At 40.0% G+C, this 18952-nt stretch overlaps 2 protein-coding genes across 5 annotated transcripts in view; one reads left to right on the top strand and one right to left on the bottom strand.

The window, feature by feature from the left end:
• Positions 1–2108, top strand: part of fmnl2a (formin-like 2a) — a 136844-nt gene extending 134736 nt beyond the window's left edge. For 2 of the 4 annotated variants that reach the window (XM_060929975.1, XM_060929979.1), the window contains one exon: positions 405–2108. In XM_060929975.1, coding sequence (XP_060785958.1) covers positions 405–514 — 110 coding nt within the window. In that variant the 3' untranslated portion in view covers positions 515–2108. The remainder of the gene's footprint in view (positions 1–404) is intronic. The other 2 variants (XM_060929976.1, XM_060929978.1) reach the window with 2 other exon arrangements.
• Positions 1267–18952, bottom strand: part of prpf40a (PRP40 pre-mRNA processing factor 40 homolog A) — a 38478-nt gene continuing 20792 nt past the window's right edge. Inside the window, exons 13-27 of the mRNA XM_060929980.1 lie at positions 18107–18171; positions 17818–17982; positions 17037–17145; positions 15771–15921; positions 14187–14320; positions 13874–13988; positions 13250–13341; positions 11609–11725; positions 10023–10160; positions 9797–9892; positions 9542–9628; positions 9368–9461; positions 9171–9232; positions 5947–6084; positions 1267–5843 (exon numbers count right to left, since the gene is read on the bottom strand). Coding sequence (XP_060785963.1) covers positions 5754–5843; positions 5947–6084; positions 9171–9232; positions 9368–9461; positions 9542–9628; positions 9797–9892; positions 10023–10160; positions 11609–11725; positions 13250–13341; positions 13874–13988; positions 14187–14320; positions 15771–15921; positions 17037–17145; positions 17818–17982; positions 18107–18171 — 1653 coding nt within the window. The 3' untranslated portion in view covers positions 1267–5753. The remainder of the gene's footprint in view (positions 5844–5946; positions 6085–9170; positions 9233–9367; positions 9462–9541; positions 9629–9796; positions 9893–10022; positions 10161–11608; positions 11726–13249; positions 13342–13873; positions 13989–14186; positions 14321–15770; positions 15922–17036; positions 17146–17817; positions 17983–18106; positions 18172–18952) is intronic.

Below are 18952 nucleotides of genomic sequence, written 5' to 3'. Positions count from 1 at the left end.
CATTCTTAAAACATTTCAGGGCTGTTCAAGATTAACTGTCCGGACTGGCAAACGTCTGCTAATAGTTGCTCCAGTGAACAGCCCTGCTAGCCTTTTCATTTGATGTGTGACGTTCTAAATGTATAGAGTCTACACTAATGTAACCTTGAGTATAGTCTCTTTGACAAGCATTTCCCCAAAGGGATAACTTTCTACGGGTGTGATCAATGTTTTCTTAATACGAGAGGTATTTTAGTTAGAAGACACACCCAGTTCGAAATTTATCTTGATTTTATTTATTTATTTATTTTTTAAAATTTGAAGTAACTTCTGTGAAGCTCAAGCTGCTTTATCTGATTGCCAGCACACCCAGGCTCTGCACGAATACTCTGACTTGATGACTGACAGGTCTTTTCTTCCATCAGATCTAAGAAACCAGCCTTATAGGCGCGCTGACGCAGTGAGGAGAAGTGTCCGGAGACGTTTTGATGATCAGAGCTTACGGCCAATCAACAGCGCAGAGCTGGTGATGTAACAAAGGCAGAGTGGATGTGATTGGTTGAGATACAGGAGTGAAAGAGAGCTCGTCAGCCTCTCTCTGTGTGTGTGTGTGTGTGAAAAGGACCGATGAAGGATTGAAAGAGTGAGGACGTTCATCTTAAGGGCCAAAAACTCAAGCTACTTTTGACCAAGTGCCTGAATTTAACATTTGTGCAAAATTGTATTTTTACTTTTAATATGTATTGTATTATTTCAAGCAATAGGAACTTTTGCTCATTTACCACAGTGTCACTTATACAGATGGAAATACACTCGCATGGAAATCCATAGTGAAGTCGTACATTCCGGTGGTAATGACCGTATTGCTTTTACTGCACAATGTTGGTCCAAAACACTTTTTCCTATATGTGGACAAGGGCTATGTGTATTCTTAAAGATTACAGGCATGTTGAGCTTACTGCAAATCAAAAAGGAATGGAAAGACTGTGTAGCATTTTTGAATGACAGCATGGCAAGTTTAATGAAGACCAATTTTATATAAAAAAAAAAAAACAACCAAACAAACAAACGATCGAGGGTTTATGGAGAAGTATTATTGGAAATGGTGAAAGGTTGTGAAAAGTAGATGGTTCCAAGTTAATGTGAAATGTATATAACCTAAGCATCGTCACTCAGCAGTGTTAGCAGACCAAAATCCACTCCATTCACAATTACATGAAAGCATTCAAATGTTTGTGTGTCACGCCATCAAACGAACCATCTAACTACACCACAATAAAGTCACGATTATAGTTGTGCCCAAGTGCCACTCGGCTTTTAATGAGGGGCTGACCTTAAGTAGGAAAATACAAAAGACTGTTTCAGTACAATTACAGTACAAGCCAAAGAAGGAAGGAGAAAAAAAAAACCCCAACACCGTCTCAGACACCGGATTCACCTTTTGTGAACGTTTTTTTTTTAAAAGTACTGAATTAATCCACAGGCACTTGCACTGTCTCTCCACTAATACATTTTAAGTAGATTATTCAACCACTGAAGCCAGTCTTTCTCCATGTGGCTTACGCAGACCACTTCTTTTTCAGCTTCCAGCTCTTTGTAAGAAAAAGCCTAGAAATGCTTTTTAATTGTACAGATATTTTGCTACAAAATTGTTGCATTAAAAAACTTCTTAACCTTCATTAGCATAAGGTTAATATTGTACATATTGATTTCATCATCCTGTTACTCCATTTGAATGTTATTTTAACTTATGTTTTTTTTTTTCCATTTTGTATATTTAATTAAACAAACGAATTTGTTGCATCATTGATTAAGTACATAGCAGAGTTCTCGGATTTTACGCTTGCCTAGCAGTAATAAGGCAATAGAATAACTGGCACAATGGGACGCCACATAACGCATCATTAAATAATACTGACACGTGTCTCTGTACGCTACAATCCCATGCCCTTTATGCATTCCATTCCTTCTATAGACCTGGGTCAAACTGGTATGTCTTCTTGTCCTCTAATCAAAAATGTATCTTTTGGCATTGCGTTGTTGCAGCGGAATTTGATTTTAATAACACATTGTTTTAGAGCCACGGTTTTCAATGCCAATGATTGAATAAACTATTTACATAAGTTTAACTTTGGTGTCACAGTTCACTGATTTGGTACAGATGGACGAGAGACTGCGGGAAAAGGCTGAAGAGCCGGAGCTCTATGTGCTATGTGTTGAATGTGTGCAGTTCAGTACTAATTCATTTTGCTTCGATTTTGCAAGATTGAAAATCATGCCATCTAACTGACAGAGTGGGTAGGGGAAAAAAAAAAGAAAAAAAGTGATTGAGTGGCTTGTTAAAGTTTATCTGGCAAACATGAAAAGGATTTTTTTTTTTTTAAAAAAATCATATTTACAAAGAAACAGTTGACACAATGAGAGCTCGATGGAGCAGTTTGCACATCAAATGAATGAGGCGAAAATTGTTTCATCCTCCAAAAAAAAAAAGCATTACAAAATAAGCTATCTAGCTATTTTTATACAATAGTGTGGGGGGAGTGCCTTTATTATTGTTACTGGTTATAAACCGTTATGCAAAACTTCAAATATAACCGTATCCGGAAGCTTAAAATTCTTTATTAGCTACAAACAACACAAAACACTGAATGAATGCAACAGTACAGCCAGCAGCCTCATTTCCTGAACATGATACGAGATCTATGGTTACTGAATGGAGTCTATTTTTTTTCTTTACACTACAGAGAGCAAGTTTCAAGATTTTTTAACACAACATGCAGCAGTAAGTTCAAGCGTAGCAGTTAGAATTCAGTGGACTGTGTTTTGGCATTTCTCCAACAATCTTATTTGAAGACCAGAGCTACTCCTGTCCCATCAGATCAGGATTATATATACTCAACAAAAATAAAAACTTTACACTCGTTTCAAAGTCAATAATTTGAACATTTTGGAAAATAGGTTTGAAATAATGATTGTATTCAATTATCTTGTCATTAAAGATGCTATAGCATACAGATCATGTTTGTCATGGAATCGGTTCCACCGGAAATGCGACGACAATGTCCATGATCAAAAACTGTGAGTCACAACTTAATGAAATCATGTCAATATCGGGTGTGTCCTCCATGGGCGTTCACAACTGCGATACAACGTCTCCTCATGGATTGGATGATGCGTCTGAACATAGCTTGGGGAATGCGCCGCCATATTTGTACCAACATGGCACCAAGCTCCTGCAAGTTCTGTGGAGGGTTCCTTACGCTCGGCTGTGGTGCCAGTTTGATGGAGACGTGTCTGGAGATTATGGATGGTCTGTCGACTGCATCCCATAACCCTCGCAACGTCAGTGACGGATGTTCCCGTATTCAGCATGCCAATGGCACGTCACGCTGAATGTTTGACAGTCGTGGCATTGCAAATTAACGAATAATTAACCATAAAACCTTGTTTTTCTGAGATGACACTCTACTCTGCTACCGTGAGATCAATTGCACGTGTATCAATAGGTCATGTCACTTGTCACGTGGAAGCGTGATTTTAGCGTGCAGTGCTCTCGCACGTGCTACGTAGGCCTGACCAGTAGAATGAATGTGTGACGTAATGCCCTTGACAATGCATTTAACCATAATCACAACAAGAACTCTTTCAAGAAAAGTTTCTAAACACTATTTGAAAAATAATGAGTGTCAAGTTTTTATTTTTGCTGAGTATAGTTTAATATTGCTTACATGTATACAATATTAAAAAGATATATGATCATCAGCCGACCTCATACTGCGTTTTTGGGAGAAGTCGTGCTTTTAGAGCCACTCTGTGGAGGAAGTAGGGGAAGAACTGCTGTGACTGTTTGTGATCCTGAGCATTCAGACAGTGCTGACTGTGCTAATGACATTAATGATCTTGACTGTGTTTAGACAGGTGGTAGTACAGATGACACGGTGAGGATGAGATCATTGAGCTGATCGGTACTGATACTCCTTCAGCCGGTGCCCCAAAAAGAGACCCCGAGATGAGGATAAATGCGAGCCCTGAGAATTCAGTGAGTGAACATCCATTATAAAGACATTGGCGATAGAGGAGTGCTCACTCACTATTCACCTACTGAAATGATCACTTTCCAAACAAATGCTGCAGAGATTAAGCTGTTTTTAGCCACTTAACCAAAAAGAAATATGGGACACGCCCATTCCAGAAATAATACCGATACAGGTATGAATCTGTAGCAAACTAAACAAATACTGACCTATTGGCATTCTGCTACACCTCTAGTGAACACTGCTGTTACTTCACAGCTGAACAAAATATTTAAAAGCTACGAGGGTGGGGGCGTCGTGGCTCAGGTGGCTAAGGCGCCATACCATAAATCTGGGGACCCGGATTCGATTCCGACCCGAGGTCATTTCCTGATCCCTCCCCGTCTCTCTCTCCCACTCAGTTCCTGTCCTGTCTCTACACTGTCCTATCCAATAAAGGTGAAAAAAGCCCAAAAGAAATCTTTAAAAAAAAAAGCTCCAAGGGTTGCCATCTACACAATGCAATCGAGACAAACGTAAACCGTTTTGCTGCGTTAGCGCCACAGGAATAAAACACAACCTCATTCTGCGTCGAGAGTAGACTTACTGACCAGTCCAGGCCCAGGAGGGAAAATGGCTGTCGCTGAGGTACACTGAAAGAATCACGTACAGTCTCGTCTGAACTTCCTAACCCTCAGCCATGTCTAGATTTTGGAAAAAGATTGTTTTTGAGTAAGCTAAACATTAGGAACAAGTGCTAGGTGGAACCGTGTCACGTTTGGAGTCTTTTTGCACACGATGGTTCTTATTTAGGTTGCTGGAGACAAGTACCACAGCAATTTATTAAAAGATTATCTATTTTTATCCGTTTCAGTTACATTTAATGTTTGAGTCTGCAAAACAAATTCGCCTGGGGTATTACTATAATGGCTACGTTCATTCACTGCCTTATTCGAGTCTTATTTTCTCTCTTTTGCAGATACGACAATAAGCTTGTGATGTTAGAGAAACCGTGAACATCTCTGTCTTGAGTTTACAATGGAAAAATTTCACCACATCAATGACTGGATGTTTTTCTGTTAAATAATACTTTTTTTTTTAAATAAATTGAGTGTCCACTGTACAAGTTCCTGTGAACTAGCTGCTACTGTAGAAACATTAGAACAAGCGCGTTAATATAAACCTGTGATTTAAATCGGTCAGAGCTGCTGTTATAGAAAATTAATCAACTCCTTCTGCGCTGTCAGATTTGAGAATTCAACACCGCTATAGTATTATACCTTTTATTGTGTGAGCATTGCGTGTTGAAAATAACTATTTTCAAAAGGTATTTTAACAAATCACTACTGTCCGGTAAAACAGATGTTCATTTTGATCGAGTTTTAAGAAGTCCCAAGGTTTTTATTTCACCTGTAAACAATAATTTTAAGACAAACTATTAGCAATTACAAAATAAATGTACAACTACCTAAAAACAATTGTGACGTTGTGGATAAGGAGAACAAAACGGTATAAGGAAAAAACAGGAACAATCTGCAGTCACCAGAAAAGACCTCTTTGTACACTTGACTCAGTTGTGCACCGTCCTGAGAAACTACAGAGAAAGATGGAGATGATTCCCGATAATCAGTGAGCGCGTCCTCTGAAGGGAGATAAGTGTTGTCCATGCACAGCATCAGTGTACTGCGTGAATGATCATTCAAACGTTACGAGGAATGCAGGTTTTACAGCGTGAAGTGGATGGACACAGGCATACGACATCTAAGGTGCATCTAACTGCTCCAAAAGAGTTCTTCTCCTCTTCTCCAGCTCTCCTTCACTCAGTTCACTGCCTGACGTGTCCCATCCTCCCTGAGAGAGAAACAAAGAGCAGTCAGCCGGCTAATCTAGACTTCTGTGACAGAGAAAAGTCGAAGACTAAACAGCTAATTCAGCTATTTAAATGAAGCCTCACCTCTTCTTTAGGTGCTTTCCTCTTGGGAGATTTCTGTTTGGATTCACTACGATTTTTCCCTCTGGACTTATCATTCTCTTTATCCTTGTCTTTGTCTCGTCCCTTTCTGTCCTTTTCTCCATCAGACTCTGGGGAAGCCTGGAGGGAGAACACGTGGGGGAGTACAAACTTAAGTTGAAATAATGAGATCAAAAACAAACAATAATTCGATATTAACTAATTTGAAACAATAACTCAAAATAATGACAACCGAAAACACAACTCACAGGGGAACTGAAGTCATTTTTAAAACTTGCTTTATTTCTTAATTAACGTGTTATTCAATTACGTTTTCGGTTTTAGTAACCTTATATCGTGACTCGTATTGGCAACTATTTACAATTAAATATCATACTTATCGGCTCATTTGGTTTTTAGCCATGTTAAATTTAGTTTGTTTGGTCCACGGCAGGCGTCGCTTATCCGCGCGATCTTCATGAGATTTGTGCGAGACTTTGAAACATGAAGTGTCAGCGCTGCCATTTTGAAAACCGTTTTCCAAATGAAATATTGCACAAAAACAAGTTTAAATGACAATTACTGCCGACTTTTTAAAAACTTTTCTGACTGCTATCAAAACAAACAAAACTTCCAGCTCGATTACATCAGCATCCGAAAGAGGACGCGCGCGTCTTTTGACAACCCCTGCGTCCGAAATCGCTCCCTACTCACTATATAGGGCACTATATAGTGGGGACGCCATTTTGTAGTGCTATCCGCACTGAAAGAAATCAAATTAAAAGTCTCAAATTTGATTTAATAAAAGGCAGCGGCAAAGAAGAAAATATTCAGCCTTGATTTTAAGAACTGAAAGATGCAGGTACTTCGTATTGACTAATGTGGGAAATACGCTCAGTATAATACAGTTAGGTCCATATATATTTGGACACTGACACAAATTTTCTTTTTTTACCTGTTTACTGAAACATATTCAGGTTATAGTTATATAATGGACATAAAGTCCAGACTTTCAGCTTTCATTTGAGGGTATCCACATTAAAATTGGATGAAGGGTTTAGGAGTTTCAGCTCCTTAACATGTGCCACCCTGTTTTTAAAGGGACCAAAAGTAATTGGACAATTGACTCAAAGGCTATTACATGGGCTGGTGTGGGCAATTCCTTCGTTATGTCATTCTCAATTAAGCAGATAAAAGGCCTGGAGTTGATTTGAGGTGTGGTGCTTGCATTTGGAAGATTTTGCTGTGAAGAAAACATGCGGTCAAAGGAGCTCTCCATGCAGGTGAAACAAGCCATCCTTAAGCTGAGAAAACAGGAAAAACCCATCTGAGAAATTGCTACAATATTAGGAGTGGCAAAATCTACAGTTTGGTACATCCTGAGAAAGAAAGAAAGAAAGAAAGAAAGAAAGAAAGAAAGAAAGAAAGAAAGCACTGGTGAACTCATCAATGCAAAAAGACCTGGACGCCCACAGAAGACAACAGTAGTGGATGATCGCAGAATAATTTCCATGGTGAAAAGAAACCCCTTCACAACAGCCAACCAAGTGAACAACGCTCTCCAGGAGGTAGGCGTATCAATATCCAAATCTACCATAAAGAGAAGACTGCATGAAAGTAAATACAGAGGGTTCACTGCATGGTGCAAGCCACTCATAAGCCTCAAGAATAAAAAGGCTAGATTGGACTTTGCTAAAAAACATCTAAAAAAGCCAGCACAGTTCTGGAAGAACATTCTTTGGACAGATGAAACCAAGATCAACCTCTACCAGAATGATGGAAAGAAAAAAGTATGGCGAAGGCGTGGTACAGCTCATGATCCAAAGCATACCACATCATCTGTAAAACACGGCGGAGGCAGTGTGATGGCTTGGGAATGCATGGCTGCCAGTGGCACTGGGTCACTAGTGTTTATTGATGATGTGACACAGGACAGAAGCAGCCGGATGAATTCTGAGGTATTCAGAGACATACTGTGTGCTCAAATCCAGCCAAACTGATTGGTCGGCGTTTCATAATACAGATGGGCAGTGACCCAAAACATAAAGCCAAAGCAACCCAGGAGTTTATTAAAGCAAAGAAGTGGAATATTCTTGAATGGTCAAGTCAGTCACCTGATCTCAACCCAATTGAGCATGCATTTCACTTGTTAAAGACTAAACTTCAGACAGAAAGGCCCACAAACAAACAGCAACTGAAAACCGCTGCAGTAAAGGCCTGGCAGAGCATTAAAAAGGAGGAAACACAGCGTCTGGTGATGTCCATGAGTTCAAGACTTCAGGCAGTCATTGCCAACAAAGGGTTTTCAACCAAGTATTAGAAATGAACATTTTATTTACAATTATTTAATTTGTCCAATTACTTTTGAGCCCCTGAAATGAAGGGATTGTGTTTAAAAAAAATGCTTTAGTTCCTCACATTTTTATGCAATAATTTTGTTCAACCCACTGAATTAAAGCTGAAAGTCTGAACTTCAACTGCATCTGAATTGTTTTGTTCAAAATTCATTGTGGTAATGTACAGAACCAAAATTAGAAAAATGTCTCTGTCCAAATATTTATGGACCTAACTGTATGTATTTATCACAAAAACACATGCATGCATTTATTATTTTGAAAACCCACCAGCCGAGTGATCTGGCATGTTTTAATTGTGCGACAGTAATGACGTAAATACCGGCACGACGGAGTAGTGTCCGAAAGCGCTTTTTCATTTTACCAGTGAGCTCACTATATAGTCCTCTATATAGTAATTCCCTATATAGGGAGTAGTGAACGAGTGAGCGATTTCAGACACAGGTGACGTTGGCAGATGTTGGTCACTTTGATTTCCGCTGTACGTTTTACTTCCGTCCTACGATGTCTCGCACAGGTCTCAACGAATCTCGTTTACGGCCATTGCTTTGGCATATGGATTGATATATTACAGAGCATATTTCAAACACTCAGAACTTGCTATAGCAGTGACAAAATAGCTATCAAAAATGCACTCCTATATTTAATAAAAGGAGATAAATAGAATTTTGATGATAAAACATTTTGCCTTCAGTTCTCTTAACTTGTAGCTCATAATTACATCAAATCGGAAGATAACTCAAAATAATGGCATCCTGAAATAGCGAGGTATCAGGAAATCAAATCACCCATTTGGAAAGGACTCAAAATAAAGACAAAAGATAAGTAAAAATTATAGAACAAGAAATATTAATGGATCTCTGCGGAACTTACAGACTTGTGTCTTCTCTTCTTTCCCTTCTTCTTGTGTTTCTTGGATTTTTTATAGCTTCTCTCTGTGAAAATCAAGACATGTGTGTCCACTTGTGGATTATCACTACAGAATGCACTAACAGCGAAGATGGATTTTTCAAGACAGACATGTTATTGGTTAATGCTAAGCAGGACAGTTTATTAAAGGGCACACTGACCAGATTCCCCTGAGGAAGAGTGCTCGGACGGAGATTTCGATGTTGAGCGTTTCTTCTTTTTCGAGTGATAATCATCATCCTCGGATTCAGAACCCTGCAAAAGGAGACGAGGCAGGCTAGTAGGTAATGAACGAGTATTTCTGCTACTGAGGGAAAAGGTTGTGGTGTGCTTACTGAGCGAGAACGAGATCGTTTCCTGTGGTGCTTCTTGGATTTCTTAGAGTGTTTCTTGGTTTTGGAGTGATGGTGCTGACACTCGTGCTGCAAAAATGGAGAAAACTATTAAATATTATATAAACAGCAGTAGTACTGGGACTAACCAAGATGGCCCAGTTTGCATTCTCTAAACCCTGATGAATTGATAACCAAAGTCACTTTGATTACTTGCATGTGAAGCTGAGAAACAGATGAGAATTATCAGAATATTACCTCTAGTACATGCATAAAATCTTTAAATATCCTCTTTCGCTCCGCCTCTAGAGTGATGTCCTCGAAAGCAGGCTCCTTTAGGAATCTCTCTCTTACCTGAAACAGACAAACACATTACACAGACGGCAAAGTAAAATTCAAAAGACATTTAAAAAAATAAAAAAGCCAACCACGTGGCTTGCATTTTGTTATAAAATGTGTCACACTGACTAATTCTAGCCCATACCCCTTCCCAAGTAGCATCAGGCTCCAGTGAGGGCGTGGCCTGCTTCAGCATGCTCTTGAAGGCTGCCTCTTTCCTTTTCATCTTTCTGGCCTCTTCCTTCTCTCTCTCCCGCTCTCGTGCCTCTGCCTTCTCCAGAAGCTTCACACAGAACAGAGGCTACATTAACCTCCTTGTTTTAATCACAAGCAACTGATGAGCTGTGAGCCGACCTCTCGTGTTGCTAGCATGTTCATTTTGTTTTTACTAAATGCACCGATTGTGATGCAAATACATTTGTATCACGCTCAATCAGTGCAAAATATTTCACGAGTGTAAAATGTATTAGAAAATAATCATGTTATTTTTTTAAAACGCAAATTAAAAATAAAGTGCTGGATAAAAACCCCATCCATTTTATGTAAATAAATATACAAATTTTGTCCGGTGGTCAAGTGTTAATGAGATACACTGCCTTGCACTTATGATCGGGTTCCCTTTAGCGGTACATGTATACATATCGTATGATTGCAAAAGCCGTCAAAAATCAGGTCAATGCATGACCATTTTCGCTTTAAGGCCTCTGCATGCTCTTGCGACAAGGCTTTCGCAGATAGCTTTTCGCAGACAGTTGTAATTTATCGTTGAGCGGGGAGTAATAGGCGTGCACGATGTTATTCACCGCCACAACGCAAGGGGGCGCGAAGTCGCGAAATCGCTAGGAGTAGTTGGTGGGTGTGGTTAGTGGAGTGTTTATCCTCCGGTTACTTATAATGACTAGAACTGGAGTCGTATAGATGTCCGTACTTCCTCACTTCCTCGATCAACCGCTCTTCGTGCTGCTCCATCTTCGCTCGTGTTTTTAAAAATGGCGGTCGTGAAAACAAACCAAACCGGGAAAGTAGGGAAGCGGAAGTGCGTGTACAGTGGATGTAGAGTGGACCAATCAGAGCCCTCTTGTCTGCGACACTGTCTGCGAGGCTTCTGCGGTGGTCATAATTTTTGGGAGGTGCGCGCAGAGCGTCTGCGAAGGTGGGAGGGCTACGCAGACGCCATCTGCGGCGCAGTCTGCGAGGACTGGGTTGTCAGCATAAATTGGCCTTTAGTATGGAGCTCCGCTACGAGTTGTCATGTGCATGATGCATCCTGAACAACATTACTCGTTTTGAAAATGTGTCTGAGGACAGAGGTCAATCCATCCTAATGACAGATATGGGTCATAAACACAAAACTGAAACATTCAAGGCAGAAAGACTGGATTGAGCAATAAAGCTTGCAATATGAACAACCAATAACATTAAATCTATCAACTGTTTCTCAAACAAACTTTAGTATGCGCAACGTGACAAAAGTAGCATGCTGCATATTAAACACACCGGCTGATCCCAGGTCACGTGGACCTCGAGGGTCAGAATTCTCACAGTAAACGTGGATTGCTGAGCACTCATTTGCATGCTGTAGATGACCTCAGTATTGCAAATGTGTGCCTAAACATTAGTGGTACAGACCATAGAATAGACCAGTGTACATCACTAATCTCAAGTTTATCCTCTTGCTTTAAAGCTTTGACATAACCTGTAATTGACAGATGGAAGAGAAGGCTTGCTTACACTGTTGAAGGCTAGTTTGATGTTGCCTGCATCCAGAGTGGTGGCCCTCTTGTCAGAGCTGATAACTGAGCCAAAGTCCTCAAAGCTGGTGCTGATTTCCACCAGGAAACCTTTATCCTGCAGACACAAGGTGTTTATAGAATCCACGTATGAGCTGTCTCGTAACCCCCCCTCCCCTCACTGCGGCCCCATAGTTACTGCCACGGACTAAAGAACAACCCCTTCTGACAAAATCAAGCAATAAAAAATAAAACAAGCCCAAATCATGGAAGTGAACGGGATGATGACGCGTGCCACTCATAATGCCAAGTATTCAGTTTATGTAAACAATTAAGTTCATAGAATTTTAAAGTGCATATCCTGGACCAATTTTGTGGGGTTTTTTTTATTTATATGAAAGTATGTCCCTTTACACACTCATCCAGAAGGGTAATTTTGCACAAGGCCATCTGTCTACAGCAGAAAAAAATAAAATAACAAAACGCGTCTGGAAAAATCCCAAGGGAGTCTGGAGCCAGATTCGTTACGTCACCTGCGGAAGCGCCAGCAGGCTGCGCGAGCTTGCACGGTTTCAGTGCACAGCCTGTGTAGACCAAGCGCTCCCATTTCTCTCTCACTGTCCGGTCTTTTAGAAAACGATGAGTACTAATCCCATCATGACTGGTGTTGCTACACCCTCCTACGATACATCTGTTAACCATTTTAATAATTACGCGATAACGTTGAAGAAGTTTGGAGAAAACCACCAGGTCGTTTTCTCATAAACAAACCAGTGCTGACGTAGGATTCAGAGGGAGGCGTCCCGCACGCGACGTCACGAAAATCAATGTTTCCCGGGAAATCCAAATGCCAAGTTTTTTCAGAGGCGGACCAATTCACCTCAAATGGCTTGATTTCAACTGAATTTTTCTGGTATTGCGCAAGGTAAAAAAATTGCACAAAATGCAAAATGTGACAGATATTTGACCAAAGTTTAATATAAAATAGGAGAATTACATTGATCGTGCTCCTGAATTTACCCGTGATATGCACTTTAAGACTTCATTTCGCAGCTAAAAATAAAGTAATGCAAACCTGATAGATTGTGCTTTCCGCAAGCAGGCATGGATGTGAAGTATGGCAAAGGACTTCAGCTTGCATCCACAAGAGCTCTAATTTTACCATTTAAAACTAGACGAGAAAATTAACACCAAGCCATAAAAGTCCCTTAAACTCATCTCATTATCTCATCTCATTATCTCTAGCCGCTTTATCCTTCTACAGGGTCGCAGGCAAGCTGGAGCCTATCCCAGCTGACTACGGGCGAGAGGCGGGGTACACCCTGGACAAGTCGCCAGGTCATCACAGGGCTGACACATAGACACAGACAACCATTCACACTCACATTCACACCTACGGTCAATTTAGAGTCACCAGTTAACCTAACCTGCATGTCTTTGGACTGTGGGGGAAACCGGAGCACCCGGAGGAAACCCACGCGGACACGGGGAGAACATGCAAACTCCACACAGAAAGGCCCTCGCCGGCCACGGGGCTCGAACCCGGACCTTCTTGCTGTGAGGCGACAGCGCTAACCACTACACCACCGTGCCGCCCCGTCCCTTAAACTGTGCTGTAAATACAATTACTATAAAGCCCCACCTTTAAGATGTCCTTTATGATTCTCTTCTCATCATGATATCGAGCCTTGAGGTCTTCAACATAGAACTTGAACAAGTCCAGAGGTGTAGAGCCTGACGAATAGACATGAGGACATCGTTCATCAACCATATTCAGAAGATCAGATCAGTTCTGTTGTGAAGTCCTAACAGTCCTGAAACTGGTCTCATTAGCACCAGAATGAGTGAGATTTGAGGCACACGAGTATAAATGGGATGTTGTAGGAAAAGGTCAAGACCTTTAATTAGCTGGTTACAATATTTTAAATAAACTAGATTAACCCTCAGGTTTGGACAGCAAAGAGTTACAACTACAACAGAAAATGGGTAAATAAGCAAGGATCTATTTCATTTGTGGTTTATGCATCGCCATTTGATTTCTCACTGTTGGATTTATTCCCAGACACAGACTTGTGTTTGTGTATTATTGGAAAAACAAAAATGAAGAAAAATCGAATGCCGCTTTTCAGGCAAAATGTAAATTATTAAAGATCCATCAAAAACCATTACTGCTACCTGTGTGTTTGTTTTCCTGAACTGGTTAGTGTTGGAGTAAAGCAGGACATGTATGTGTGTGCGCGTGTGTGTGTGCATGTCCATGTCTCACCTGGTTGTCCCAGCATGCTAGCGAAGCGGATGTCTGAACTAATGGTTGGATACATCTCCATCCATGCTGACATGGAATGCAGCTGGCCGTGATCATGCAACTCATCCAGAAATTTCTACACCGCATACACAGAAAAAAAGGAAGCAGACAGTGAGCAGTCACACTGCTTTATGTGAGAAAATCAAATCACAGCAATCACCTCAAATCGGTGATTCTTATCCATGTTTGTGAAGTATATACAAATTATTTGAAAAGAAAACATTACGGTTACTGGAGAAATTGCAAATATTTGAGGCCCGTGTGAGGGAGTCACCTGGAAAGACTCCCTGTTTTTGCGCTGTCTGCGTCTCTCTCTCAAAAGAGATTTCTGTTTCTCCTCCTCTTCTTCCTTCTCCAGAGCACGGATGTGTTCCTCGAAGCAGATCAGAGCATCCTCCTTATCCATGTCTGCCACAGACACAAACAGCTTTACATTGCTGCACACTTCCCAGAAAGGTTTATACTTCATTAGCTCAGTTTGGAGACAGTGGGTCTCCAGCCTTTATTTTTATACCAGGCATCAAACTGAAAATCACGTGGGACAATAACATTAGATATGCCATTCAACCTCTCCAAAGGCTAGACTCATCACAGTGCAAACACCTCTGTATGAGTCAAACATGATGACCACTGGATAACCACTTGGACTATTTTTTTTTTAAATCAGCGTTTTACTGTTACTCAGGTACTGACACATAAGAGCCAGCATCACAAGTTAATACAATGGACCAACCAGAAAAAAAAAAAAAAATCAAAGGGTGCTAATATTTAATTTATACAAGCTGTTCATTGTCCATAGCAATAAAACATGAAATCCACATCAAAGAGCTTATCTGTCACAGCACTAGTTTATTATTAATACTAATAAGAGGAAACTTTTTCATGATACGTGATTTTCAAAAAGGACCTCATAAATTAAAACTACTAATAAATACAAAGTGTTTAAAACTATAAATACATTAAAAAGCTAATAATTATAATCATGAATATCTAGTACGAAAAAACAATGTTAAGTTACGCTTAAAAATACGAACGCTCCCTGATTCTCTAATTTCCTGGTTAAGTGTATTGTAATTTTTGACTGCATGAAATTCAGTCCTTTGCTTTCCCCAGTTCCTCTGTGTTTCGGGGAGCCTGAGTTTATCCTTATTTCTTGCGTTATAGCTATGCCCCATCTTTTCAAATTGTGTTCTGCGAGTCAATTTAGACACTTATACACCCATCTCCTCTGGAACCGTCTTTTCTCCAGGAGATACCCACTTAAGTATGGCAAGAGCATGCCTGGCAGAAGAATAAAGAGGTTGATCTAGAATTAATTTAGCAGCCTTATTTTGTAGTACTTGTAAACTAGCCATTAAAGTTACATTATGTTTGTCTCCCCAAACTATATCCGCATACTCAAAGGAATAACAAGACTGTTATTAAAAAAAAAAAAGGCGCAATTTGAAAGGCAGAAAATACTTGAAACGAATAAGATGACCAAGCCATTGATTAATTTTACTAGCCACATATTCAACATGGTTTGTCCATGTAAAATCAGCCAATATATAAATTCCTAGATATTTCAAAACTACTGACATTGGCCACATTATGATCCAAGATAGTTAGTGTTAGGGGCACTTTACTTTCCAGTCTGCGATTACTACCTATAAGCATACATTTGGTTTTAGCCGTTTTATTTGAGCTACTTTAATAAGGCTAAATGTAATGCATCATACTGTAGCCTATTTGAACTTGACCTACATTTCTAAGTAAGTTTTCCTGTTCCATTCAGCATAATAACAGCTGTGTTGAAGGGCCCTTATAATAAATGCTTTCAATCACTTCAATTTGTGTGCGCGCGTGCATGTTTTCATACTCTGTAGCTCTTCATCCTCAGCAAACGTGGGGTTATCCAGCAGGTACTGCTGAGCCTCAGACCAGGTAGTGCGATATGTGACATTGGCCATGTTATCCAAGATGTTCTTCAGTGCCTCCCAGTTTCTCTTCCTCAGTTGCTTGGCTTGTTCCTACAGCATGGAGAGACTGGGCTAAAGACAAGCAGTGCTAGCATGTGATCGCCACCAATATCCACCAAGATGTACGTGCAGCCATTCTTTCAGACACTGGTATTAGTTGCCTTTTTAATTATAATAATCTCTCTTAACTTTGCTGTGCGTAAGACTATTCTTCATTGTTAGGCATGTAACCATACGTCATAAATCGCTGTGCAAATTGACAATTTGAGAAATAAACTACGATTGTTATCAGGCTGCATAATCTCTTAGCTTTTCCTAGCTGTAACAGGGTCCTTTAGACAGTAGAGGGCACAATAACACAGCAGTGGGAATACATGTGACTTCACCATGGGCAGAAGTAACACAGCACTATTGCCACCAAAAACACCCCCCCCAAAAAAAAAGCTCTAAAATGAGAAAGCACTGTTGTGCAATTGAATATCCAGATTTAACAAGAAATCAGCGCCACCTTGTCACAGACTGCTGAAAGCTAAAGAAAACAATAGTTCAAATGTTTCTAAAAGTTTATTAAGGGCTATTTGTTATTAGCTTTTTCATTTTTAATAAAAGGAATACATTAGTTAAATATTTGAGGCTATTTTTTTTTACTCCAACCTTTACAAATGTGAGATCATTGTTCGTTATTTTTTTTAAAAATTAAACAAAAGGGTTTTTTTTATATTTAATAAAATGAATATTTAAGTTGATAAAGAAGAGTAAAAAAGGAAATGTTGCTTTTTTCGGTCATAAAGTTTTCATTTAAATTTTTTCCCCCTCAAAAATATCGCGAGAAAATTGAATCATGAACTATGATTCCATGAATCAAAACAAATCAATTGGGTGAATTTGTTAACATGTTAATTAAACAACAATGAATGAACGAATGACCGAATGTGTATTAATGCCATGTGCAATATGTCTAAATTATATTTTACAAACTATTATCTAATGACACAGTTAAACACCATCAAGGTTGCGCCACTCTTTCTAAAACACAAAAGTGTAGGAGAAGTAGTAAGAAGGATGAGATAAAAACAAAAGATCAGAAACGTAACTCAAGCAGAACTTAAAAATTTTTATTTCCCCTGTAATCACCTAGCCACAGTCATCAAGTAAAAATAGCACACCTTCTCTTTCTTGGCCAAGTAGAAGAGAACATCATCATAAATCTCCAGTCTGTCTCTCTCTGGAACACAGCTCCACACTTCCAGATCACCAAACATCTGCTCAGCTTTCCTAACACACACACACACACACACACACACACACACACACACACTCTTATCACCTGAGGAACACTGATGCAGTGCTCTTCTTTGCCAAAAGGAGGAAGCAGTGTACCATGAACTGAACTCATTGTCCCTGTTGCTTCTCCCACAGATTATCTGATTCAGTTTAACATTTTGACAGGGAAGCTTTTGAATAAAAACTACAATGCTTGCAAAGCAAGATACAGTCACAGGATCGAAAAAAGTTGTCAGATACACAGCATCGCATCTTTAAATGGTGAGCAAAATGGAACTTCCTCACATTTGTTGCTGGACGTAGGCCTGCATTAGTAACAGCACTGTATTCACACCTGCTTTCCTCCCCCCGTAGTCATGCAAAACCTGAAGAGCACCATTCTCTCTATGAGAAGACTGCTCAACTTGTACATTTCGATAAATGACTAAAAAAGGTTTAAGGTAAAACCAAAAGCACACCTAACAAGGTGTGCAAAGTTAGACACAAAAAAAAAAAAGTGCTGAATGAAAAGCTACTCATCTGTTTGAAGAGACTGGCAGGAAGGAGTGCGCATGTTTCTGTAATTATGTGCTTCTGGCTGTCTGAATACTACACATCTATTTCCTGTTTAAAGCATTTAAGATCATGGTGAACAGAGTGCTCCTGAGAACACGCAGTTCTTACTTGTATCTGGTGGTGGAAGTCATTTTATCATGGTTCTCCAGAAAGCGCTGGAAGGTCTCTTTGGACTCTTTGTATTTGATCCTGGCCTCCTCTTTCTCCTCCTTCTCTGTCTGAACCTTGTAGGCATTAAATGCCTGCTTCTTCTCACTCAGCTTGGGCAGGGCACTGCACACACACACACACACATTAATGGAAGAAGACAAAAGCAATAAAGGCAGCATTATCAAGGTAAGAAATATCTATTAGTTTTACAGTTACATTTAGTTATTAATTTCAATGTCTGTAGCACCTGTAACGAGGGTCATTAATGATCATCTTCATGGCCTGCTCCCAGGATGCATTTGACGCAACACCCTAGACACGGACACAGAGACAGAGCGACAGAGAGAGAGCGAGAGAGAGAGAGAGAGCAGTACTGAACAAATCCAGCACAGACATACAGTACTGAGGATGGTATCAGTCTCTATCAATGCCACGGAGTTCATGTCTGATCTGCTAAATTCAGTCTGACTTACTTTCAGCTACTACAGCCAATATAGGTTTGGGAAAAAGGTGGTGTTAAAAAGTTCTCAATTATTTTGAGAGTTTGAACATTATTTATATAGAAGAAAACCAAACATGACAAAGACATACTCCATTTTCAAATCCTATAGATGTGGTAGACAGAGATTAGATAAATGAAAATTGTGTGTGTGTGTGTGAGTGAGACAGAGGAGAGAGAATATAACGGAAATGCCAGAAGCTCCTTTGTGGCTGTAAGGAGGTCAGGTGATGTGTTCTCTTAATTGTGCAGTAGACGTGCATGACACTAACATAATTTTTAGAAATGCCAGTGCCTTACATAAGTCACCTTTTCGATTTTCTCTCCATGCCTCATGAGATGAGAGACAGGACAGAGACTGAGCGCCGGGGACGGAGACAAAGAGGACGGGCGAGTAGGAAGTGACTGGTTCAAAGACGAACTAGACAAATTCAGTCCTCCATTTATATACCTCCATTATAAGTGCTGCGCACTGGAGCATCCTATTATGTGGTCGCCCCCGAGTCTCAAGCACCTAATCATACAGTCGGAGTAATTACAGAGCCCTTAGGAAAGCAGACAGGGGCCTGTGAACACAGCTTTGTGCATCAAATT

The sequence above is a fragment of the Neoarius graeffei genome, chromosome 9 (genome assembly GCF_027579695.1).
Source record: "Neoarius graeffei isolate fNeoGra1 chromosome 9, fNeoGra1.pri, whole genome shotgun sequence".
NCBI classification, from domain to species: Eukaryota; Metazoa; Chordata; class Actinopteri; order Siluriformes; family Ariidae; genus Neoarius; species Neoarius graeffei.
The sequence above is the reverse complement of the archived record's forward strand: the minus strand, read 5'-3'. Positions and strand labels throughout refer to the sequence as shown.